General features: G+C 49.7%; 1 protein-coding gene across 5 annotated transcripts in view; it reads left to right on the top strand.

Moving 5' to 3' along the window:
• The window catches only part of GPSM1 (G protein signaling modulator 1), a 157,000-nt gene that overhangs the window by 67,366 nt on the left and 63,436 nt on the right, over positions 1-26,198 (top strand). For all 5 annotated transcript variants that reach the window (XM_032767558.2, XM_032767557.2, XM_032767556.2 and 2 more), the window contains 5 exons: positions 2,295-2,418; positions 4,806-4,921; positions 5,872-6,027; positions 12,257-12,365; positions 17,573-17,687. In XM_032767558.2, coding sequence (XP_032623449.1) covers positions 2,295-2,418; positions 4,806-4,921; positions 5,872-6,027; positions 12,257-12,365; positions 17,573-17,687 — 620 coding nt within the window. The remainder of the gene's footprint in view (positions 1-2,294; positions 2,419-4,805; positions 4,922-5,871; positions 6,028-12,256; positions 12,366-17,572; positions 17,688-26,198) is intronic.

The raw sequence follows: 26,198 nt of genomic DNA, 5'->3' as shown, positions 1-26,198 counted from the left end.
GGACCCAAATGCTGTACATACTGTTATGCACACCTGCTTAGAGGAGCAGCAGAGTAAGAGGCTTTGTCCCATCTGCCAGCTGTGTGAGAATGAGCAGAGATGCAGAAACATTGCGCTCCGCGGATAAAAAGCTGGGCCAGAGCTGATCTCATGTGCCAGAGTCGGATGTGGCTTGTCTGTGCTCTGATCCTTATCTTAATCAAGCCAGAATAATCAGTGGGGATGATGCTTTCTGGCAGTTCATATAATTCTGACTAATTTTTGCCTGGGGGTTTCTGAGGGTGGGAATGGGATTCTGTACAAGGAGGGATGAGGAAAGACTGCAGGCTTTTTTAATTAAAAAAAATAAAACAAAACTCCTTTCAGAGAGTTGTAAACTAAGCTTCTGAGTTTACCTGTCTTGAGTATAGCTCAGAATAGGTCAAACTGTAACACACACAGTTAAATTTAATCCCTGAGCATCTGCTGTGATGCCACAATGTTCTACAAAGTATGATCATTTGCTGTGGGGCAGAATCTACTCACAAACTCGCTTATGTGCAAGCCACTGCCCTCTACTGGATAGAATTAGAACTCTTCAACTGTGTATCATTGGCCCTGTACTGCAATAGCTAATGGAGAGTCACCTTTAGTTCAAGGGGTCAGGGCCTGTGTTTCTGCAGAAGAGTTTCCTGTTCTGCCACCATGAAGTTCTGAGGCATTGCAGCGTGTCCCACAGTAACAACTGTGCCTTTTCCACATGGCTGCCGATGTGTTTGCCATGGCATCTGCTGGAATGCTGTTGCTAGGCTTATTTAGAGCTAATTGCAAGGTTTCTCCCCTTTGATTTTTACTTCAGTAAAGGAAATGGGTTTTTAAAAATAACCTATTTTGTCTGAAAGGGAGAGATGCTCATCTCCCTTAAATCAGTCTCCTCATCTCTGCAGATGTGATAGCACCTGTATATAGCTCCCATCCTTTTGCCAAGGAGCAGTCAGTGCATGCTGAGCATCTGCTGGGTGAACTCATGCCAGCCTGAAGCATCCAGGCTGCTCTGAATGTGTTGAGCGGATACTGCAGAGGGTTTGACTGCGCTTGTTGTTGCAGTGTTGCATCTAGTCATGCTCATCTCAGATGCATCCCAGCTGCCGGCACTGGGAAGGCAGGCAGAGAAATAGCTCAGAGCTCCTGGCCCTTCCTGGTTTTTTTCCTGTTTCTCTTGCTTCTTTCTAACTTCATCAAAGTTTAATAATAATTATAACATCTGACTCTTATTCTGGCTCTTTTTTCAAAGCACTGTAGAAATGAGATATGAATCATTACCCCCATTTTACAGAGAGGGAAAATGAGGCAGAGCACGACTCCCAATGACCATCCCCTGAAACAGATAATGTATTTCAAAGCTGAAAATAACACTCTGTCCTTGGCTTTTCTTTGAGATAACTCTGGGCATGAAGGTGTCTGCTCTTCTGGCTGAGCAGGGCAGTTGTGTGTAAGGAGAGATGGTTAGAATAAGTGTAGTGGTAATGCATTCAGTTCCCAGCTCTGCCACTGGCCTGCTGGGTGACCTTGGGCAAGTAACGGCCCCGTCATGCACCTCGGTTTCCCCATCTGTAAAATGGAGATAATCACACTGTTCTCCCTGTGTAAAGTCCTGCGATTTCTTACCAGGCCTGAAGGTGTTTCGACACCCAGGCAGTTGCTGCAAATCAGCACAGCTCAACTGAAGTTGAGGGAGTGGCGCTGGTTTGGGCCAGCTAAGGGTCTGGCCTGTGTGAAATGCTAAGTGACCCAAGATGGAATCTCTCACTTGTGTCTGAAGGCGTAAAAGCACCATTCTCCCCAGCCATTAAAGGTGATTGAAATGGGAGGGGGCGCTCTTGCCACATCAGGTGAGAAGGAGGAGCAGATCATAGATCAGGGTTGGAAGAGACCCCAGGAGGTCATCTAGTCCAACCCCCTGCTCAAAGCAGGACCAACCCAACTAAACCATCCCGGCCAGGGCTTTGTCAAGCTGGGCCTTAAAAACCTCTAAGGATGGAGATTCCACCACCTCCCTAGGGAACTCATTCCAGTGCTTCACCGCCCTCCTAGTGAAATAGTGTTTCCTCATAATCAACCTAGACCCCCCGCCCCCATTGCAACCTGAGACTATTGCTCTGTGAGGGGATCTGTTTACCCAGGCCCGGGAGAGCCGTGTCCCCTCAGAGCTCCTTGCTGTGACTCTGGGCTCTCTGTATCTCATGTTAAGGTCAATGGGAGCTGGATGCCTGTTGGCTGAGAGTGACTGGACATGCTGTTCTGATTTCTTGCAGGAGGAATCTGTCTCTGGTGAAGGAGCTTGGGGACAGAGCCGCTCAGGGCCGAGCCTATGGGAACCTTGGCAATACCCAGTACTTGCTTGGGAACTTCAGCGAAGCCACGGCTTTCCACAAAGAGGTAAGGAGGGTATTGATAGTTCTCATAGGGTGTGGGTGATCCAGTCGCTTCCTCAGACGTGTCTTTGTGCCCGGCATGAAAAGGGGAACTAGACATTGGCCCGTTTACCCCTAGCTGCATCAGATACTATGCGCCAGATCCTGTCACCCTTCCTCACGCTGAGTATCTCCTGACTCCCACCAGAGCCAGTGGGAGTAAGGTGGCACTCAGCATGAAGGTAGCAGAATCTCACGTGGCAGCTGCTGTCAGATGCGGTGATCTAGCCACGTGTTACTGACAGACTAAGTAAAGAATCACCGAAAAATAATCATTGGTCACCACCAGGAATATTGTCCTGCAAGGTCAACTCTGTATGTGATGGGCTCTCCTTGCCTCCCTCCCCGAGTAGGAGATGCTTAAGCCAAAGCACTGAGAATCAGAGTACTGAAGGCAGCTGCTGGTGCTCAGAAGACAGATCAGTGGTGTTTGGAGGCCACTCCCAGAGGCCTGTGTTTTTACCAATCCACAGAAGCAATCCACCTGAGGTATAAGTGTTTAATATACACGCTGGCCACTGCCCCAATTGATGAACCATGCAGAGAACCCAGGGATGGGCTCCTCTCCCATGCCTGGGAGCCGTCCTTCCCCTCATCAGGGATGAGGCACATTCGCCGGGCAGACGCAGGACTCGGGGTGGACATAAATAGAGGCCTTGAGTTGCCAAGGCCGGCTGTTGTCCTGAACAAGAAACTGACTAAATTAAAACCCACCCCTGACCCGAACGCCCCTTGTGTGGAGTGGGGAGAGACGCAGCAGTATCCACGGTGCTGAATAACCTGCTGCATAGTGAAACGTTACAGGACAAGACCGTTTGACTCAGTGCTGCAGAAGGAAATGATTTCCCGCCTCCCTTGCTTGAAACAGCCCCTTGGAAGTGACTGGCACCCAGCTTCCTTGCCTTACCGGGGCCCTGCTCCAGTGCAAGCAGAGAGAGCCCCGTCTTGGGCCCCATCTTTGCTGCGACGGGTGCCCCACAGCATGGAACGGTTCCCCCAGGAATGAACACAGGCAAAGCTGTGATGGGGCCAGGATTTCCCAACCAAAGAGTAACCCGGCTGCCAGGTGACTGGCTGGCCCTGCCATGCCAACTGGCCTGAGTTAGTGTCAGCAGCGGTGTGAGCAGCGTCGAGCAGGGAGGTCACACAGGCTGTTTTTAGCAGCACATCAGGTATCTGGGATGGGAGAAGTCCCAGCAGGTTTGTAACAGCGTAGTCTTCCCCCGAGGGGCCAGAGGGCTGAAGCCAGCCAGGGGTGTTCTGAGGGGCCTGGTAGTTTGCCAGGTGCCAGATTGCCTGGGGAGCACCTGATCCCTATAAGCACTGAAAGAGATCAGCTGAGGAAAGCTGCAGAAAGCAGGCTGGATCCTAGAGTGGGCCCCAGCAGGGGAGGTCCCAGGCAGACGGCCTAATGGAGAGCTGCCTGGAGCAGGTCAGCCTGGCTGCCTCTGGGCATGGCCTCCCCTTCCTGGGATGGGCAGCCAGCCCCACAGCCCTGCACTGGGGTTTGCTTGGAACCACACGGGCAGTTTCTCTAAACAGCGTCGGCGCAGAGTGTGGGTACCTCCCAGGGCTCTTCCATTCTGAATTCCTACCAGTCTTCGTTTTAATTGCCGATGACAGTGCGTTTAACAAGGCATCTCATCGGGAATGCTTGTGACAAAGGCCTGTAATGCTCGGCCAATGGGTGCAGTGACCCGGTCCCTGCTGCCAGCAGTGTAGGACTCAGTTACTTCCTGGGGCGCCACAGGGAGCTCAGCCGCAGGGAGCTCAGACAGGCCAAAGCACCGTGGAGCTCAGGAGCTAGTGACTAAGATGGGACTGGGACAGGAACTGCAGAAACGGCACCTGGTACAATGGGGTCGGAAGGAGGGAGAGGGCGTGGGACACTGCTCCAGGCTCAGTCCAAAGCCCAGGGTGCGGCAGGGCAAATACAGGAGAAGAGGGAATGGTGGGCAGAACCAAATACGGGTCGAGACGTGGGCCCGGCTGGAGCAGTGCAGAGCCAGGCAGGGAAGGATGAGGAGCAGGGCTGGGATTCAGTGACACGAAGCCAGTTGGGCAGGGGATTTGCTCTGCTCCCACGTCCCTGAGCAGCATGACAGAACCCCTCCTGGGCGTTACGGTGGAGTGATCAGCTTCTCCAGCTGATTTGGGCCCCCGCGGCCACCCTCCCATCCAGCTGACCACTTAACTACACCCTTACCTGTAAGCCAGCAGGACCATCGCGCCTCAGTGGCTGGCTGGGTCCGGGCTTTGGAGAGAGGGCATCGGTTGCCAGCAGTAACACATGCTCCCCCGAGGCGCTGGGGCTGCAGTCGATGGGTTCTCACGCGCCTGTGTCTGTTTCAGCGACTCGCCATCGCCAAGGAGTTTGGAGACAAAGCGGCCGAGAGGAGAGCGTACAGCAACCTGGGCAATGCGCACATCTTCCTCGGCAGGTTTGACATCTCAGCGGAATACTACAAGTAAGTGCTGCAGCTGTTTGGGGAAAGCAGAGGCTGGGCTCTGGGCTCTCTGCCTTTGCAGAATGCACAAGAGCAACCAGGCTGAGCAAAGCTATTCCCCTGGGAACCCCAGTCTGTTGTAATGCATGCGGGGCTTCAAGCACTAGGTATAAGCCATTCACAGGGAACTGGAGCCGGTTCATGGGAGGGTCTGTGTTGTCTTTCTCCAGCCAGAGCTTGGCTCCCAATTGATGTGTGCATCATATCGCCCCCTGCTGGCCACTTGTGTAATTTGTACAGATGATAGTTGGTGCATGTTATTATAGTCCAAATTCCCAGATTCTCCAAAGCAGCGCTCTGCTGTGCTGGTGCTGGAAGAGCTGTGCCCAAGGAGGCTACATCCCAAAATAGCAGGGACAACTTGCTGGTAACAGGAGCAGTGAGTCTCCAGCCTTTCTACAGACCTGCACGTACCCAAAACTTATCTCTGTCGGTTCTGCTTGACAGAGCAGAGCTGAATTTATCAAGACAATGGGGCTAAATTCACCCTGGTGTAAAGCACTGAATCCGGATATACAGAATTGGGTTGGGAAGGCAAGGCAGCCATCAGCAGGTCTTAGGGATGTTCACACTAGAGCTGAGGGAACTTTTCCAGCTTGGGTAGACATACCTGCACTAGCTCTGACCGAGCAGCGAGTCACCCTGCATGTACCTTGGGTCTTGGATGAGAGCATACTTGGCACTGTGTGGCTACACTGCTGTTTGTAGTGCATTCACTCTGTCAAAGCTAGCACCGGGATGTCTACACGAGTTGGAATCTCACCTCCAGTGCAGACGCACCCTTAGAATGTGACATTCTATGGCTTCAGATAAACTCCCTAAGGAATCTGCCCTTAGCAGATCAGCATTTCTCCCTGGCTTGCAGGTGTGCTGTGCATGAATGTGTCTGTGTCTCCATCTGTTTATTGCAGGAAAACACTTCAACTTTCCAGACAACTGAAAGACCAAGCAGTAGAAGCTCAGGCTTGCTACAGCCTCGGAAACACTTATACGTTGCTCCAAGACTATGAGCGAGCCATCGACTACCATCTAAAGCACCTGCTGATAGCGCAGGAGCTGGGGGACAGGTGAGAGATTTGGGACCATATCTGTGACTTGTTAGTATAATGGCGTCAGTGGGGATCGAACCTGGCGTCTCTCAGACTAAAAGCCTGAGCCTCTAGGGCAAAAGGACGAAGACTGTTCGCTCTGCAATAGTAGCAGACTCATAAATCTTTCCAATGGTCCAGCCCCTACAATGAGGGCAAAGCCCCCTGCCCAGCTGTGTTCATGTAGGTGATATCAGCTCTCTGGTGAGAATTACTAAAGGTCTGTTATGTTCAGCCCTCTGTCCCAGCTGCTACTCCTGTTTATCCCAGCAACCTCCTGGTGAGCACCCGCCGGGATGTAAATATAGCTTCTCGCTAAGGAACAAAATGAGCAGTGAATGAACCCAAAAGCCCCACCGCTGTGTCTCGCTAGTAATGGAAGCTCTGAGAAGGTGTGATAAGATTCCACACTGATGTGAGCAGAAATGGCATTTGGGAACAAATGGTGTGTCACCCAGAATAGTTAGGGAAATGCATTTTGCTCCATAACTAAATTATTACCAACGCATTACGGCGTCTACCTCCAGCCTTGTGTGAGTTTTCCTGTCTCCTGAGCTTTGCTGCGCTGGGTTTTGAGTCTCTTGCAAGTCCTTAACTGAATTTTCAGCCAGCTTGTTGAGGATCTCTGTGAATGACCCTCTTAAAACCTGAGGAAGATGGATATTCAACTTCATACAGTGCAAAAGATTCAAGGGAAGGAATTGGCAAACGACTAGAAGAAATGAGCATTGCAAAATGGAGAAGGAAGTATCCTGCTGGGAGAGCATTTGAGTTGAATGATCTGCTGTGCCATTAAAGGGAGTGGTCAAAGCACCCAAAGAATGGACACTGTCTCATTTAGAGGGTGTCTCAAATTGGACATCCACAAAGGGCCTGTTTTTCCTAGGTTCTGAGCCCCCATGCCCCAGATGAAGTCAATGGGCACTGCAGATGCACCACACCTTCTGAAAATCGGCCAGACCTGTGCATCCAAAACCAGGCCCAATTGAATATTTGGCTGTGTATAACTAGGGTTTTCACACAACGGGTGGAGTAGTGAACTGGGAAATCAGGACTCATGGGTTCTATTCCTGGCTCTGTCACTGATTCACTAGGGTACTTGGGGGAACCACTTCACCATGCTGTGCCTCAGTTTTCTCATTGGTAAAATAGGGTTACAAATACCCACCCCACAAGGGTGTTGTGAGACTGATCTACTGCTTGTGCGGCATATGGAGGGAGCTGTTCCGTAGAAGATTAGGGTTGGAAGAGACCTCAGGAGGTCATCTAGTCCAACCCCCTGCTCAAAGCAGGACCAGCCGCAACTAAATCATCCCAGCCAGGGCTCAGTCAAGCTGGGCCTTAAAAACCTCTAAGGATGGAGATTCCACCACTTCCCTAGGTGACCCATTCCAGTGCTTCAGCACCCTCCTAGTGACATAGGGGTTCCTAATATCCAACCTAGACCTCCCCCACTGCAACTTGAAAGCATTGCTTCTTGTTCTGTCATCTGCCACCACTGAGAACAGCCGAGCTCCATCCTCTTTGGACCCCCCCTTCAGGTAGTTGAAGGCTGCTATCAAATCCCCCCTCACTCTTCTCTTCTGCAGACTAAACAAGCCCAGTTCCCTCAGCCTCTCCTCGTAAGTCATGTGCCCCAGTCCCTTGATCATTTTTGTTGCCCTCCACTGGACTCTTTCCAATTTGTCCCCATACTTTGTGTAGTGGCGGAGGGGGAGGGCAAAGACTGGACCAGTGTTGAATAGAGGGGAATAATCCTTCCATCGACCTGCTGGCAGTGCTCCTACTAATGTAGCCCAATATGCCGTTAGCCTTCTTGGCAACAAGGGCACACTGTTGACTCGTATCCAGTTTCTCATCCACTGTAATCGCCAGATTCTTTTCTGCAGAACTGCCACTTAGCCAGTCAGTCCCCAGCCTGTAGCAGTGCATGGGATTCTTCCATCCTAAGTACAGGACTCTGCCTTTGTCCTTGTTGAATCTCATCAGATTTCTTTTGGCCCAATCCTCCAATTTGTCTAGGTCACTCTGGACCCTGTCCCTACCTTCCAATTTATCTATCTCTCCCCCCTGCTTAGTGTCATCTGCGAACTTGCTGACAATGCAGTTCATCCCATCCTGCAGATCATTAATGAAGCTGTTGAACAAAACCGGCCCCAGGACCAGGCACTCCACTTGACACAGGCTGTCAACTAGACATCGAGCCGTTGATCGCTACCTGTTGAGCCCGAAAATCTAGCCAGCTTTCTATTCACCTTATAGTCCATTCATCCAATTCATACTTTTTTAACTTGCTGGCAAGAATACTGTGTGAGACCGTACCAAAATACTAAAGTCCAGATGTATCACGATCACATGCTTTCCATTCCACAAAGCCAGTTATCTCCTCATAGAAGCAATCAGGATTGGCCAGGCATGACTTGCCCTTGGTGAATTCATATTGGCTGTTCCTGATCACCTTCCTCTCTACAAAGTGCTTCAAAATGGTTTCCTTGAGGACCTGCTCCATGATTTTCCCAGAGACTGAGGTGAGGCTGACTGGTCTGTAGAATAGAAAGGATGGAATGAGCCAGGGACTGTTCAGGCAGAATCTGAATGAAAAGCCTCAGGTGTTCAGGGTGAGAAGCCATAGGTTGTGTTGGTGTCGCTTTAATAGTGAGCGTCCTCAGAGGGTACAACTGTCCCCAAGGGGAGACCCCTTGTCCCTTGGGTCATCTGACAGGGAGACCCTCAGGCTGTGGGATGATTTATCTATGTAAGTGTGGAAGCACCATCGCTGGAGACTAGACCAAGTGCTTGAATGGGATGTAAAGAACAACTCTGCGCCAGCAAGGAGAGGAATGAGCAGCAGGTCTACAGAGCTGCAGTCACAGCCCGTGATTGCAGTATAGCCATGTGAAGGGTCATTTCAGCTCTAACTTCTGGGAGTGCATGAAAGTGAGGGTACGTCTACACTGCACGATTATTTCGAATTAGCTTAAAACCGATATTCAAACAGATCTAATAAAATCGGTTTAGTGCGTCCACAGTGGGATCCCAAAATCGATTGTTTGCGTCCATGGTCCAAAGCTACCATCGATTTCAGGAGCGGGGCACTGTGGGTAGCTGTTCCCAGCTATCCCATAGTTCCCACTTCCGTGTTGAGAGCACAGTGCCTGATGGGCAGAAAACACTGCCCCGGGTGGTGCTGGGTACAGCCTACCCCTCCCTTGTGAAGGCAGCAGACAACCCTTTGGCGCCTTTTTCGCGGAGTGCATTGAGCAAACGCCATAGCACAGCAATCTTTCCCTTTTTTTTTTCACGTGGTGGTGGGGGGAAATAAACTGAGGAGCTGTTCCCTGACCACAGCCAGACACTGTGTTTGAACCTACAGACATTGGGAGCTCAGCCAAGAATGCAAATAATTTTCAGAGACTGCTGTGGGCTGTGGGATAGCTGGAGTCCCAGTACCCCCTCCCCCTTCATGAGCGTCCATTTGAGTCTCTGGCTTCCCGTTACGCTTGTCACACAGCGCTGTGTATCCTGGAGTTTTTTATTCAAACGCTTTGGCATTTTGTGTTTCTGTAACGGAGCTGGTACAACAGATTTGTCTCCCCATACAGGCGATCAGACCTAGTATCTCCCGTACGGTCTATTGCTGGAGCTCTTTTCGATTTCAAACTGCATCGCCAGCCGTGCTGATCAGAGCTCCCACGCTGGGCAAGCAGGAAATGTAATTCAAAAGTTCGCGGGCTTTTCCTGTTTACCTGCCCGCTGCATCCGAGTCAGATGGCTGTCCAGAGCGGTCAGTGCTGCACTCTGGGATGCTGCCCGAGGCCATAACGTCGATTTCCGTCCACATGACCTAATCCGAGTTATCACTATTGAATTTAGCGCTACTCCTCTCGTTGGGAGGAGTTCCGTAGATTTAAGGAGCCGTTTAACTCGATATTAATGACGACGTCGTGTGAACGGATACAGCGTTAAATCGGTATATCGGCCATTAAACCGATTTAAAGTCGCAGTGTAGACCTGGCCTGAGAGAGGAGAAAGTGCTACAGATCTGCATGAAGGAACAGCCTTGCTCTAGGTGTGTTGAAATAGACCTTCCTGTCTAATCAGGCTGTGAAAATACCACTCACTGGCCCCATACAGAGCCATTTCCAAAGAGTCTTTTGGACGCTCCAGTCCCCGGGGCACTGGGCCTAAGAGCGCTGGGGGTGCAACACCCTTTGTCGTGAAGGAATAATAGCAAGGAATGCGCGACTTCTATCACAAACCGACTCTGCAGCTTTTTCCGATGGCTTTCAGCATCCCCACTATAAAAATCCTCCCAGCGCCCCTGCTAACTCCTGCCACTAGATGGAGCATGGACATTAAAATGGAGACAGCCTGCATATTTCTAGGCATTTTCTGTCTGATCAGAAACCAAGAAACCCCATTGGGTTAGATGCCGGTTCTGATGGCTCGCTGAGAGATGGAGATGGGATATTCTGCATTTAGGCAGATGCTAGTAAAAACAGCACAGAAGCAAAACCTAGGGAACACGTGTTTATCAAACACAGGCTGAACAATACAAAGGTGATACATTCCTGTGTGGGGCTGGGCGCAGTCTTTATGGGAGGCTGGTGAGCCCTAAAGATCTTCTGGCCTCCCTGGGAGCTGGCCCTGAGGAGAGGAGAGCAGAGCAGGGGTCGGAGTTGGGGGGATGATGTTTAACCCTAAAAAGTGAGTCACAATCTCCTTAAAAAAACAAAACAAAAAACACTGAAAATTAGAAACCCTCTAGTAGCCCATCCTCTGACAGTGTCTTCCTTATGAACAGGTTTAGGGGGGGCTCCATAGGTCCCCCCGCCTGCACCCCTGGAGTAGCATGGGGTTCCACTCCAGGGTACATAATAGGCACCTGTCCTTTTACTACACAAGCCATTGGGTTAGTTGTGCGCCAGTGGGCAGTCTTTCTAGCACTCCCTAGCTCACAAGAGCTGAGGGCTGGGGCTAGGGCATTCTCGGTGCAGGGAGGCCTTCCCTTGCTGCTCCGACAGCCTGATGACCCTCAGGGCCTGGGGTAAAGCTCGCCTGCTTTCTCAGGTTCATGCCTGAAGTGAGGTGGACTGTGAAAAGCTGCGCCCTGGAGGAGGAGGTAACTGAGATTATTGTCGGCTGCTGCAGTCCCCTGTGTGGCCCCTGGGGCTGCCCACTGAAAGGCCCGTACCGTATGCAAGTTGCATTGTTGCTGTGTTTGATCCTTGCTACGCTCCTGCTTGTTCATCCCTGGCCCATGAGCAAACGGGGCTGCTCTTAGATGCCCTGTCACTATTGCTGTGGGAATGTGTGTGCACAGTGAAGGGGTTAATCGCTGAGGGTAGCGAGGGAGTGTTCAGTAATAGCAGCTGAACATCTGGTGATGTTTGGAAGATGATGACAGCCACAGCTGTGCTCTGCTGGATGGGGGACCCCCAGAGTGATTGTCAGTTTCCTACCCCTCTGCTCTCCGGGGGAGTGGGAGTGCTGCAGGGGCAGCTGCTCGCCCCAGGATGAGGGAAAGTCTGGCAAGGGGTGAAAATGATTTGGTGACTGGACAGAAAAAATCAAGGTGGTTTTTGAGTGATTAAAACCAGTCTCAGGAAGGAAGGAATTCTCAAAAGGCCATTTTATCCACAAGGCACTTAAAATAAATCCCCCTCTTGACTGTTGACCCTACACCCAGTGGGTCAGATCCCCCACCAGCGTAAATCAATGAAGCTGTATTGCGGTTAATGGGCTACACTGATTTACATCACTGATTACCTGGGACCAGGCTTTTTAATGTTTAGAGCCATTTTTTCGCCAGAGCCTGTGATTTCTCTGCTCACGTCAGCTATCCCAGCTGGTTGCCTTCGCAAAAGGGGGTGTGCCCTCATTGTGCACAGTCAGCTTGCACGTGCAGCTTGTAAGTATGCAGCCACTTTCCCAGGTGCAGCGAGATGCCGTGCAAATAACTGCTCTATAAGACACGGAGTGAAATCACGACCCTATTGATATTAATAGGAGCTTTGCCATTGACGTCAATAGAATCAGGATTTCACCCGTAGGCTTGATTACGTGTGCAAAAGTGGACACAGAAATTGGCATGGAAACAGGGACTTTGAGGCTTCCAAGGAGAGGCCAGAAACATGCAGGTCCTGAAGTGGCTGGTTTTTGCTGCCTCTCACAGAACACCTATGGATGATGATTTCCTGTTTTGCAGAGTGGGAGAAGGAAGAGCCTGCTGGAGTCTAGGAAATGCCTATGTCTCTCTTGGGAACCATGACCAAGCCCTGCGCTTTGCAAGGAAACATCTTGAAATCTCCCAAGAGGTAAGAGGAACTGGTCTGGATCAGGGCGAACCAGATCTCTCTGCTGGGAGGAAGACGTGGATTATGCTAATAAGACACACTGAGGGAGTTCTTCTCCAGTCTTGAAAGCTTCCATCGTGTGCAGTGCTTGGTTTTTATGTGCTATCTTTGAGAATTGCAAACCGAGGCTGGAAAAATCTCGTCACGGGAGACATCCCCCAGCTGTGTCTTAATTGTTGCTAATAGAGTTACCGTATCTTGCTAACTCGGCCCTGGTTTGCAAATTGCTTGCTTGGCATGGTTTTTGGGGGTGTTTGCCAAGGCAAAGAGGAAAGGGTGGGCCCCGCTTTCCAAGCTCTTCTGCGCTGATGGGCTTCAGCTGGCATGGAGGAGCCTAAATACAACATGCGTCCAGCCACTTAGGAGAACACCAACATTTGAGACCTGGGCTGAGCTCAGAGAGTACTTCGCTGACTCAGAGCCTAGTCCTGTTTTGTAGAGGATCAGGGGGTCTGAAAGAGATGGGCAATGGCTTTTCTCTTCAGATGCAACGTGAGGCCACATCTCTGGGTGAGTGGAAACATTGTTCTACCCAGGGCTGGCAGCTCCCTAGGGCACCATAAGGAACATGATCGAGAAAGGAGCAGGGAAAGTTTCTGAGTAAAGATGGGGAAAAAATAAGAGCCATCCCCCTTGTGACCCGGGGTGAATGGGGCAGCCCTCTCTGAAAATGCCATGGGCAGGGCAGGCTGCAAAAGGGGGAGCAGAGACTCCAAAAACAGGTGATTAACACTGAAGTTACCACCCAGTCACAGACTGTGCTTTTCATCTCCCACACTGGTCATCAAGTGAAAAAAAAAAAAAAAAGAAATCACCCAGCCCCCTTATCACATTCCAGTTCTCTGGCGCCCAATCAGCACCTAAGTCCAGTACAGTGAGAAGTTATTTGAAAAACTCTGCCCACTATACAAAATGTTCTTCTGAATCCCACATTGCCAGGTCAATATTAGCTTGGCTCTTACCCAAAATCCCACGCTCCCAGCCAGTCCTTTAGTGCCTAAAATTAAAGGTTTATTATAAAGAAAAAAGAAAGAAGAAGAAGAGAGCTGACAAATGATAAAGCACTCAGATACGTACAGAGATTTCAAAGTCCAGGTAGCAGGTTCTTGGTAGCGCTGGTGAGTTTGCTGGCTTGAAAGTCCCTCTGGAACATCCACAGCTTGGACAAGTCATTCAGTCCTTCGTTCAGAGCTTTGTTTGTAGAGAAGTTACTCCAGAGGTAAGAGGCAGAAATGAAGACAAAATGAAGGTGCTGCGACTGCCTTTTATAGTCTTTTTGCCATGTGGCTTGTACTTCCTGTGTCCCAAATACAAGCTTCCCAGCACATGGCCTGGAAAAGCCTTGGAGTTCTCTGTCCACAGGCATACCCCATGCCTTGCTGACTCAATAGGTGTATCCCTTATTTCCTTTCAGTGGGTTCATTGTACCACTGATGACCCTTGATGAGCCATTGAACAGGCTGATGCCAATCTGTGTGGGGGAGTCACCCAGAAACACAACACAGGTTTTGAAACCCAGACATTCTCTATGTATCTATAACTTACAATTCAAAGGTGATACAAACGTATAAATGAGATTGTCATACTGGGCAAATCCATAACATTTTCACAGATACCTGACATGGCATATCTGGTCAGATTCCTCACAATTTTATAATATTGGTATCACCAGTATCATAAAGTGCCTCCCGTATTCCATACAGTGTCACACCTCTTGTGTCACAGTGTTGGATTCTAGAGCCAAACCACTTTTTAAAATGTTAGGTTACCTTTTTCCTCCCAGTCCTGTTTTTGCCCTTGCTCGGGTGCCTCTAGGTTCAGAGTGGAAGGGCCTGAATTGCCCCATGTGGCTCTTGTCACCATATTTCTGGCTTAGACGTGCTGGGAAGTCCCTTAGAAGCCAGTTCTCCTGAGCTGTCCACCCAGGTTTGCAAACAGAAGCCTGACAGGCGTCACTCATCTTTTAAGGACGGCATTGGCACCTCTCGTCTCGAGTGGCTCAAACCACTGCCAAGGAAATGACTGAAAAATACCATCTGCAAGCCTAAAATGGTGTGCCGTTATTTTTATGTTTATATAATAGTGCCTTTTGGGGCACAGGTAACCGAAAGCGTCAGCACAAGATAGTTGCTAATCCAGCAGTAGCCAAAGCAACCATATAACTACCCCAAAAAGCACTGTCTTCTGTCGACAAATGTTGGGCGCGTTCGAACCCAGGGCAAACCCCACAGGTGGCATCAGTGAAGTTTCACCCACTTTGCCCTCAATCTGAACGTGGCTCATAGCCTGAAGTCCAAGCCAGTGGGTTTTTTGACACGTTGCTTTTCCTATATATATTGTCGAGCTAGCTACCCGAGTCCAAACCCCGGAGCTGCATTTAAACGTGTTCAAACCTTGCTTGTATTGATTTTGAGCTAAATCAATGTAAGCGAGAGCAAAACCAGTTTAAGTGCGTCTCCATTAGGGTTTTGCACTGGTGTAACTAGATCAGTTTTAAGTGATCTAGTTATATGGATGCAACTTTTCTGATATAGACAAAGCCAAAGGCTTTTCAGGTGGCTTAGAAATCTAGACAGCAAGAGTGCTTCGTTGTTTACCCTTTGCAGCCTGATCTGCGGAAATCAGCCATGGTCCCTTTAAAGCCTTCCCCAGTTGACGACATCTCCCTTTTGAAGCATTAATTGAAACCACCATTTATAAGTGCTTTGTACATTCTCCTGCCTCTGTTAGCTTGGCTAAATCTGGGGGTAGGGCTAACACACCAGCCTAATTATACACTTAATTATACTTGTCAGCCATTCAGAAGAAACACTGTTTGTTGGCCCTGTTCATTTTAGAACAAATTGACTTTTCGGCTTTCGGTTGGAGTCTTCCAGCGTGGCACTGATTACTCACAGCCAGATGGAGGCTCAGCTGTTGGCACTGCAGATGAACGGGGATGGGAGGACAGAAACAATAGCAGCCTTGACTGCTTCTGGAGGTGGCGGGGGGAAGCCTTTGTGGGCTGATGGCTTTGATTACAGGGCAGTGTCGGAAGGGGGTTACTCATAGCAGGTGGCTAATAAACTCCCCCATGTTGCTAAATATGGAGTGGTGCTGAAAAATCATGTCTATTTCAGGGATACGGGGGGAGGGCACACATTAATTTCTAGCATTCGTCTGCTCTTAGGGAGTGAAGAACCAGATTAGGGACATAAATTGCTCCAAGACAGGCAGAGCAAGGGACGTAAATACAAAAAAAGTGTGGACCACGTCCCAACTTTCAGACCCTGCCCAGGAACACCTTTCCCTATCTCTGTTCGCAGCAAAGTGGCACCTCTGTTATGGGAGATCCAGGATTAGGACTGAAATCTCTGTCCCCATATTCCCCCTGCAGGACCTCTGTGTTTTGATAGGTGCCCACGAGCAGTCCGAATTTCTCTGTCGGATATTAATTCTTCCTTTAAGGTTATCTGAAACAAGTGGGAACCATCTAAACATTTCATAGATGATAATATTTAATAAATAATAAGGTTTGTTCCTTTAAAGAGACAAAAGCACACGGCGGCTTATTAACTTAACTGGGGTAAATAACCCAGCACTTAGTTATTCTATAGTAAAAATAAAACAAATATATGAATAGGGCATAGGATAAGTGATGCCAAGTAATGGGAATAAAGTTAGAAAGGGTTACAAGCAAATAAAAGTGAAAACGTGCATCTAAAACTTAATCTAGCAAGGTACAGGCTTTTTTCCAGATGGCTTTTCTCACCAGTCACTCTTCTTCCCAGCCTTGGCTGATTTCCTCTCAGTCAGGACCTTCCGTAGAAGTACAAGGTACTGGCTTCCCTTGTCTTCCTAGGTGCAAGTTCTTTGCCTAAGCAGGCTTCTCACCTATATTCACATACTGGACACCTCATCCCACCCTGTGGTTAAAGGTCCCATCTTTCTCAGCTTGCAAGAGCTCTGTTCCCTTGTGGTTGTCTAGTGACAGATGCCAAAGGTGGCTTCTGTCCTTGCTTATATATTCCTGAATTCAGTGACTTAGTTTCAAGAGGCAGGATGGCTTCAGACTGTTTCTCCCTTACTGGAGGCTTCCCGTCACCTTGTATGTAAATAGGGCTTCCATTGGTTTGATTCCACCATGCTTCATTTACCTAGGAGACAGGTAAATAGCTGGTTTCTCTCCTATCTGGACAGGGAACCTGTTTCTCCCTGCTTGGCCACGGACTTTAAAGCACAATATCATTAAGTGTCCCTGTTTCCTCATATAGTATTAATATAGACATTTCACAAGGATGTTACTCACCAGCGTGTCACTAACTTTCAGAAAAGACCTCTTTTGGGGCAGTTTGTTCTGGGATATCACTAGGGGAGAACATAAAACCCAAGTTTCTGCTCCTGAATGGAATTTTTCTAGACCAGGGGTTGGCAACCTTTCAGAAGTGGTGAGCCGAGTCTTCATTTATTCACTCTAATGTAAGGTTTCACGTGCCAGTCATACATCTTAACGTTTTTAGAAGGTCTCTTTCTAGAAGTCTATAATATAGAACGAAACTATTGTTGTATGGAAATTAAATAAGTTTTTTAAAATGTTTAAGAAGCTTCATTTAAAATTCAATTAAAATGCAGAGCCCCCCGGGCCGGTGGCCAGGACCCAGGCAGCATGAGTGCCACTGAAAATCAGCTCGCATGCCGCAGGTTGCCTACCCCTGTGCTAGAGCATCCAGCTCTGGTTTAGTGCTGACCCAGGCATATCCAAGCCCCACAGATGCGCTGTCCGTTCAGCTGCTCAGGCTTGCTCTACAGTACTAAGGTAGAAGTTAGAATGACGTAATCTGCCTTGCACTGACCTGGTTGTGCGTAAGTCTACACTTAAATTTGTCCCCCACTGATGTAAATGCCATACTAAGGGGTTGCAGTAATACCAGCTCCCTGAGTGGCTTCGAGCCACGGTCAATGTCCTGGGGTTGATGCAGCATGAGTGTAGACACTGCTTATTTATGTTGACCGTAACAGTCCTCCAGCATCTGTCCCACAATGCCTTACACTGATGGAGTGATGGCACACAGTGTGTCCGTAATGCAATGTCGCCTGAGTCTGCCGGGGCTTTCTGAATCTGCGCAGGGGACACAGGCCCATGGCACGTTACCCTTTCAACAGCTCCCTTGCTGGTCTTGGCTTTGCAGATCGGGGATCGGAATGGGGAGCTGACGGCTCGAATGAGCGTGGCCCAGCTGAAGTCAGCCCTTGGCGATGAGGATGGGGATGCAACCCATCATTCCGCTGGCTATGAAGCTCAAGGTAAGTCTCAGGAACTGTGTCTCTTTGGGTGCATCGGCACTGCAGCTGGGAGCGTGCCTCCCAGCCCCAGCAACACACTCACACTAGCGCCACTTGAGCTAGCAGGCTAAAAGTAGCAGTGTGGACATGGCAGCACTGGCTGGCTGCCCAAGCCCACACGACCCCTTGGGTCCAAGTTCAGGCAGGAAGTCCGAGTCACTGCTGGTGCCATAACGTTCACAGTGCTTTTAGCGCGCTAGATGGAGTGGAGCTGGGGCAAGTCTGTCTACCCAGGCGAGGAGGCTCGCTCTCCGCTACATTGTACCTATATCCCCTTACTTCCCCACAGTCCCCTATCCTTGAAATAAGGCAGGTTGGCGTTCCTGACCTCTTGCTCTGTTCATGTGTCTTTGGAACTGCTAGTTTTCTTGCATGTAGATTTCTTGCAGAATTGTTTTCTGCTGTGCCACATGGGCGGGAAGTAGTGCCAGTGGTGTGAGTGAGTGCAGAGTCCGGATTTGGTGCCATGCTCTGCACAGGTGTGTACATGAGCCAAGGTGCAGGGTGGTGCAGAACTGGGCTCCAGGGAGCAGAGAGATGCAGATTAACAGCATTGCTATGAAATCTTCTCGTGACGGGCAGCAAACCCACTACTTCCTCTCCTGCAACCCTCTGCTGAGCTCCAGATGCCTCTCTGACTGCTCTGGGTGACAACGCACGTCTCCAAAGGGTGGTAACTGCTTGTTTGGCTGTCTGACCACTCATGGGCGCCCCAGAAAGGACCCTCCAGCAAGCCCTTGCATTGATCTGCAGTGAGTGACATGCCTTAGCATCCCAGGGCCTGACTCATCCCTGAAAGCTCATTTCCCTGGTTCCCAAGAGAAAAGACGAGATGTTCCATGACTTTGTTGCAGTGGACAAAAGAGCTTTGACTCCCCCACCTCCCCAACACACACACACTGTGCCCTGGACCAGCAGAGCCCTGCAAATCCCTTGCCAATTTAGGGGTGGGGCGGATCGAGGGAGGAGAGTGATGTGGAGAAAGGCAATTCCATTTCACGGAGGATTTTGATGTTTCAACTTTGCTTTCGTTCCAGTTAGGAATATAACCAAAAAAAAATTAAAATTCTCTGTCAAAGGGAAAGCCCTGGGGCCTGCAGTCATGGGCCCTGGAAATGACTCCGGGGCACTCTGCCTGGCTGGTTGGCCTTTGGCCACAGGAGCTGGAAGTCCCTGCCCCTGAGACTGCAGACTCTGGAATCCTGGTTTCCCTGTAGCCTGGCAGGTGGGTTGCCAAAGAGTTAGACAGAGGAACTGGCAGGACACCAGGCAGGTTTTGAAAGCTGCCCAGGGTGTGGCAGGCTGGGTCTGTCGCAGTCCTGCCTGGCTTTCCTGAGACTTCATCAAAATCAAACAGTCTCCGTGGAAGGTTTTGGTTTCGACGAATAGGGAAATTTGGATGAAAACCCATTTGGTCCGACCTGTTCTAACCAGCTATCTTCACCACTGCTCTGGGGTTTCCATTCTTTGGAAATGGGGCAGCCACCACTTAGCATGGTGACAATGAGCTGGCTGACCCCACATAGCCTGTGTTCGTAGCCAGATTCCATATCTCATCCCAGTCTCACCATTCCCAGGCCCCTGTGGGTGAGGGGGAAAACACGGCATGTCACCAAATGGTGCCCTGCAGTTCTTGGCTGGAAGGATGTGCTTGCAACGTGCGTGTTCTTGGAGAGCACAATGAAAACAGGCCCTCAGCATGCCGAAAATCAGTGTCAAAGTACCCCCAGAATAATTCATGTCTAGCGATGCTGAATACTCATAGACTCATAAACTTAAGGTCAGAAGGAACCATTATGATCATCTAGTCTGACCTCCTGCACAATGCAGGCCACAGAATCTCACCCACCTACTCCTAAAACAAACACATAACCTATGTCTGAGTTACTGAAGTCCTCAAATCGTGGTTTAAAGACCTCAAGGTGCAGAGAATCCTCCAGCAAGTGACCCATGCCCCATGCTGCAGAGGAAGGCGAAAAACCTCCAGGGCCTCTGCCAATCTAACCTGAAGGAAAATTCCTTCCAAAACCCAAATATGGAGATCAGCTAAACCCTGAGCATGTGGGCAAGACTCACCAGCCAGCACCCAGGAAAGAATTCTCTGTAGTAACTCAGATCCCACCCCATCTAACATTCCATCAAAGACCATTGGGCATATTTACCTGCTAAAATAATCAAAGATCAAATAATTGCAAAAATTAGGCTATCCCATCATACCATCCCCCTCATGGCCTCTCTTACACCAATATCTTTCATGCATCAGACAGACCTCGTTTCTCCCCATAGATGCAGTAGCGTCTGGGGGGCTGTTAGTTAGTTAAATTTGACCTTATTAAGGCTGTCACCTTTTCTCTCACGTTGGTTATTTTGTTATCGGCAGCAGATTGAAAGAGGATCTCACAGCAGTCTGAATGTGTTTCTGAAATGAAATTAGCCATCCATGTTTGCGTTGCTTGTTGATTTTGAAGGTGTAGTCTGGAGCTGAAATACCAAAGGCCTTTCCAGAGGATTCATTCCACTTGAGCTGTAAATGCTTTCGGCCAGGCTCAGGCCCTGTGCTGCAGCGGGAGCTGAGCTGAGCTCTCTCAAAGCTAGTTTGGAATGCTGCAGCCGTACCAACCATGCGATCGGCCTCATTTTGCAAGGCTGTCCTTCCATGTCTCTGTTCGTCAATTAGCTCGTGTCCTCCGTTGTTTGTGACACCTCAGTAGAAACCTCCTCCCTTTGGCAGATGTTTTTGTTTTGAATGGCAGCAGGAATTAACCTAGAAGTTGGATTTGCTTCCTTGTTTTTTAGTTCTACGACAGCTGAGTGTGGCTGAAAAGTGCCTGTGTGCCCATCTGAGACACAATATTTATCCACACGGCAGACCCAGCAGGGCAAGATGCCCCCACGTGGCGTGGCCAAGTAGCCTCAGCCCTGTCCTAATCTGTCTTCTAGTGCGATGGAGCTGCGGGGGACTGGGTGTGTTTGATAATCCCAGCTGGTGGGCAGGCAGCCAGCTGAGGGGGCTCCCACTGTATAACAGGGCTTGTCTACGTGGGGAAACTGACAGGCAGAACTACACAGTGGTTGTTGGTTATTTGCAATCCCGATAAAGGCTGCTTTCAGTCATTGGCGATGCCAGCCCAGGAGCTGATCCCGTCCCACTCACTTTAACATTAATAGGATTTAGATACTGGCAGCTGCCCTGCTGTTGATTGATAACCATTTGACAACCCAGTAGCCCCTGCTCCCTGTGGCAAGCCCTGGCCACAGGCAGGTTTGCAGGGCTGCAGCCAGGGAAGGAAGTGCTGTGATGTGCTGAGCCTGGTCCCTGGTGCCAGGGCAGAGTGCAGCCGGGAGATGGCAAGGAAAGGAACCAGAATCCCCAGGACTCCCCTCCCCACTGCCACCTTCCCTCCAACCTGCAGCTCCGGATGCCAGCCGGGGCTCCCCGGTTACCTCCTGTGCAGGTGGCGGGTCCCCTTGGGACCGCCCCATGCTGTCATCTCAGGAACGGCCCTTCAGCTTACTGGAAACTTTTGGATAATAGCAGCATCTTTCTGGCAACCGAGGTTGCTAATACGCTGTACTAGTCTAATTATACTGCTGTGGCTCTGGCGGTGCAGCTCCCTGGCCGACGCACTGACCTGGAATAAAAGCGACCTTTTTTTTCCATGTTGCGTTGGAAGCGGTTTAAGCTATGTGGGGGAAAATGTCACTTTATTCCAATATTGCGTCCACATGGAGAGATGTGTAATTAGAGCTCTGGAGTTCAGCTGATCTGTTTCCCCATGTAGACAGGAAGATTGGAGCTGGGGCCTCAGTACTTGGTGCTGTTCACTCCTCCTCCCTCCAGACCTGCCTCCCTGATATGATTCCCCCACATGCTGGTTCCCAAGTTGAATGCAGGACTGGAGCTGAGCTGAGCATGGAGGAAGATGGGGCTTCTCACTAGGGAGAGACACATGGGGTGGCGTGTTCCCACTCCCTGGCACCATGCCCCTAGCTCCCCAGTCCTCAAGACCTCAAACGCCAGGAGATCAGCCAGTGCTGGGAGGGTTAAGCCTTTTGCAGGGCTAAAGAGAGACAAGGGAGGGAAGGTTGATGATAATTGAAACTAATTATTATGCAAAGGAGTGAATTGGGGAGGGGCAGCAAATCTTAGGCCCATCAACCTTGCCATTGTTCACTCCAAGCCCAAGACTAGTGCTGGGCTGGGTTCGCATCCAAAGCCAGATTTCATTTCCCCCTTTGACCTGAGCACATTTATGAGTGACTGAAAGCGATGCCGGTCTACGTGCCTAATTATCACAGAGCGAGAGAGTGGCTGCGTTAATCAGCCGGCACTGTTTGTTTGAGGCTTTGATAGGTTATAATGACCTCATTCATCAGCGGTGCCAGTGATCGGGTTTCCAAGGTCAGGTTTGTTCCAAAGAGAAGGACAAAATGTTCTAAAAAAAATGAATAAATTAGTAAAAAAAAAAGCGACCGACGGAAGGGAGCGCAGGAGTGAGAGGGAGTGAACGGTGGGCCTGTGGCAAACATCGGAGCTTTCCTTAACGAACTATGGCCTGCCAGGGAGAGACTTCACCGCAGCTTCTCAGGCACATCTGAGAGGAGAGGTAAATACTGTCCCTTCTTTCAGTGATGGGGCAATTTCTGAAGCATGGCTTCTTGGCATCTTTTACCAGAAGCTGAGTGCAGTGTGATTGGGGGGTGGGGCTCATGGATTTTCCAGCATGTTGGAGATTATCTGGCTACAGTTTACTGATACAGACCAATTTCTACTGTGGGAGAAAAAAGCCAGAATTTTTTCACCCGAGTTGGAAAATTTGGTATTGGTCCAATGTCTCAGTGCTCTTCTCCTCCCGCTCACAGGACAGCATTGATCAGTCAGCCGAATCTTTATTTTCCTGCTCACTACAGCTTTCCTGATTGGATAAACCATTCTTCTTCACCTCCTGTTAAAGTAGAAATTGTAGCTTCTCTAGATGTTGTGTTAAAAAGCTGCCACGTTCTACCCCAGATGTAGCTGCATTTCAGCAGTGGATGAAATGATCACCTAACCTAGGCCTGAGTTAGGACTTTCAGTGAAGCCCCAACCCACCCTTGGGTTTTGTCCTTTGCTACAGAGGTTTTTCACAGCTGTATTCCTCTGTGGAACAGATGCATATTTGTCTTTGTACCCATGGAAACAACTATAGGACATGGACTGTTACTAAAACATGTATTTGCACTGTGTAAGAATGAGCTTTCACTTCAAGAGAGACAAGGAAATGCTCAGATTTGTTAGGGTAAATGTTAATGATGCCACAGCATGAGTGCCTTTGCAGTGACCTTGTGTATGATTACAGTGTGTGTGTGTGTATGTATGTCACAATAGTTGTGTGTGTATAATAAGAGAAGAAAGATGCCCTTGTAGTTCAGGCACAGGAATTAGAGTACAGACGCCTGGGTTCTGTCCCTGGCTCTTAGGGTGGATCTACTCTGCAACTAGACACCGTGGCTAGCCCGTGCGTGCCAGCAGACTCGGGCTAAAGCGCTGTTTAGTAGTGGTGTAGATGTTCAGGTTTGGGCTGCACCTGGGACCCTCCTACTTTGCATGGTCCTACAAGGCAGGTTCCAGCCCAAGCCTGAACAGCTACACTGTAATTATGCAGCCCCTTAGCCCGAGCCTCATGAGCCCAATCAGCAGGCCCGGGCCACCCAGTGGTTTTTAATTTCAGTGTATCCATAGCCTTAGATTAACTCCCTCCCCACATGAATTTGCTGAAGTCACTGATGCACAGGGGAGGTTAATCCTGCTCCTCTGCTTCGCAGGGGAGCAGTGAGGCTCAGTTAATGGTTACAAGGCACATTACTGGGTGCCTCTGATGGTCCCAATGTGTAATAAAAGCATGGTTACCGTTAATAGCAGCAATTCACAGCACGGGGAACGGATAGAGGAAAATGAGTGTCTGTGCCACGAAGCAGGCGAGCTGTAGAACTGCCGTTGGGACAAGTCCCACTTTATGGGGCAGTAAATCTTGTGGTGAGAAGCTCTTTGAAAACCCCAAGCCTTTCCATTTCAGAGCATGGGGAAGGTAATTTGGTGGCTCTTTATTCATGTGGATGCTAAAATCAGCAGATAGTGGAGGGGGAGCATTGTTAGAAATATTCTACCTGTTTGAAGTCAATTGAATTGCTTTTTAGATTCCTCTAGCGGTTTCTCACTTGTGGTCTCCATGAATCTGGGCCTGGAACTGAAACATAGCCAGTTGTATTGGCAAACTGCAGACGTTTACTGCTGGTTATTTTCGCGTCTCATTAATGGGCATCGCATTGCGTTTGGAAAAGGCTCATATCTGATCCGTCTCTTCTGCTGTTTTGGCTCCTCTTGCTGGGTTCCTTGTGATCTAATTAATATTCCTTGAACAACTGGCTGTTTGGAGACAAAGCAGGAGGCCAGAGGAGCAGGATGGCGACTGTAAAAGTCTTGTGAAATCAGCAACCTTGTCATACAACCCAGACATGCCAAGCGTAAAGCAGCAAACAAAAGCAAGCCAGAGGAACAAAGAGCAAATAAATAGGCTGTAGTCGTTCCTCTGAGCAGGGGTATGTGGGTCTGAATACAGCAGAACTGGAAAACAAGAAGGTTTTGCGCTGCGTCTGCTCAGGAGAGGTTGGCACTTCTATTTTAATTTAGGGAACTGAGGTTTCATAGACTTTAAGATCAGAGGAGACCATTAGATCATCTGGTCTGGCCTCTGGCATAACAAGGTCTCAAGAATTTCACCCAGTTATTGCTGGGTTGAGGAACCAGTTTGGAGAATTGTAACTGACCAGGCCCTTTGCCCGAAACTCCCCCACTGAACTGCTAGGGGTTGAGCATGTGCAGGGAGCTTCATCTTCTGTTTTCACTGATGCCTTTAGAATGCCTTTGAGTCTCTTCCCAGCGTCTGGGCCTAGACCACAATTTCACCCCCCAGAAAGGGAGAGTCTTCCTCACAAAATCAGTGAGTGTCGGGGAAAGGAAAAGGCCCTGAATCTCCCTAGAGAACCTGTTCTCATGAGATTGCTGACACAAGGGCTTGGACTTGTCCCCTCTGAACTTGCTAGAGCCCATTACACCTATAGGCTTCAAAGCCTTGTACAAAGGAGGAGTCTCCTCATCCTCAGTGAACAGCTGGGGAAGCTGAGGCACGGAGCAGTGACGTGACTTGCCTGATGTCACAGAGTGAGGCAGGGGCAGAGACAGGAATAGGAACCAGGTCCACTGTACCGTGCTGCCTCTGCTTTAAGCAGTATGAGGTTTGCATTTGATTTCAGGGGTTGCACGATGGAGGCTTCTGTGCCATCGACACTTGTTGGGGCTCATCCCAGACGAACCTTCTGAGATTGGCCCATCACCAGTGTCGAGATAGCTCTGCACAGGACTTTATCCTTCCTGCCCTTCTCCCACCTACTCTGCTTCTTGGGCCAAGAGGTTGAGCCATCTCTCCATATCTGGCAGCTTTGCGTTGCACTTTGCATCCCCGGGGACAGCAGTGACTCCTGTGAAGCTTGGGGTCCTGCAGGGAGCTGCCTTGCATTGCCTTTGGGTGCTTTGGTAGGGCTGGTGCTCTGGCTGGCTGGGACTGGCGGTGCCTACTGGCTCTGTGTAAGTGAGGCAGTTATTCAGTCTTCCCCCACGGCAGGTGTGGTATTTACCACCCAGCCAGCTAGGTCTGGGCTGGAACAGAATTTGTTCACTTGGAGAATGTCAGAAAGCAGTGAGCATTTAGAGCCCAATCAGCACCCAGCTGCGGTCCATGTGACATCCTCAGGGCCATACAGGTAGTATATATGTTGTGTGGATGCGGCCCACGTAGCACACAGAGACCGGCATATAGTACATGGGTTGAGAACCACTGGTTTAGAGACTGGCGTTGCAATGGCCGTGTGCAGACAGAGCAGTCATTCTGCGTTCTGATAGGAGCTCACAAGCAGTCTCCCCCCTAGAACCTGTTTTATTATGAATGAGAAGAGTGGCCAGGACATCCCCTCCCTCTCCAATCTCCCCTCCTCGTTTCCAGCAGGGGATAGGGCGCTGGATTGGGAGTAGAAAGGCTCCGGTTTATGTCTGGTTCTGCTCCTGATTTGCTGTGTTACTTTGAGCAAGTTACTTCCCGTCTTTTTGCCTCGGTTTCCCTGTCTGTAATGGGGAGATGCCTTACCCACCTTTGTAAAGTACTTTGATCTCTGTGCATGTAATGATACTGCATCTGGTTATTTTCTGCCTGGGGTTCAGATAGGATGTTTTGGTATCACATAGGAGAATTCAGTGCCTAGTGGACATGTTATCATAAGCATTCCCAAATCTGGACCTTAGCGTCCAGAAATCTGGGTGCCTGCATGAACCCCTCTAAGCTAAATTACCAGCTTAGATCTGATCTTGCTGCCACCAGCCAAGAATTTCCAGTGTCTTGGCTCACTCTGGTCTCCCCAAAACTTTCCCTGGGGGACCCC

This window comes from Chelonoidis abingdonii, chromosome 24 (genome assembly GCF_003597395.2).
Source record: "Chelonoidis abingdonii isolate Lonesome George chromosome 24, CheloAbing_2.0, whole genome shotgun sequence".
Classification (NCBI taxonomy): Eukaryota; Metazoa; Chordata; order Testudines; family Testudinidae; genus Chelonoidis; species Chelonoidis abingdonii.
The sequence above is the reverse complement of the archived record's forward strand: the minus strand, read 5'-3'. Positions and strand labels throughout refer to the sequence as shown.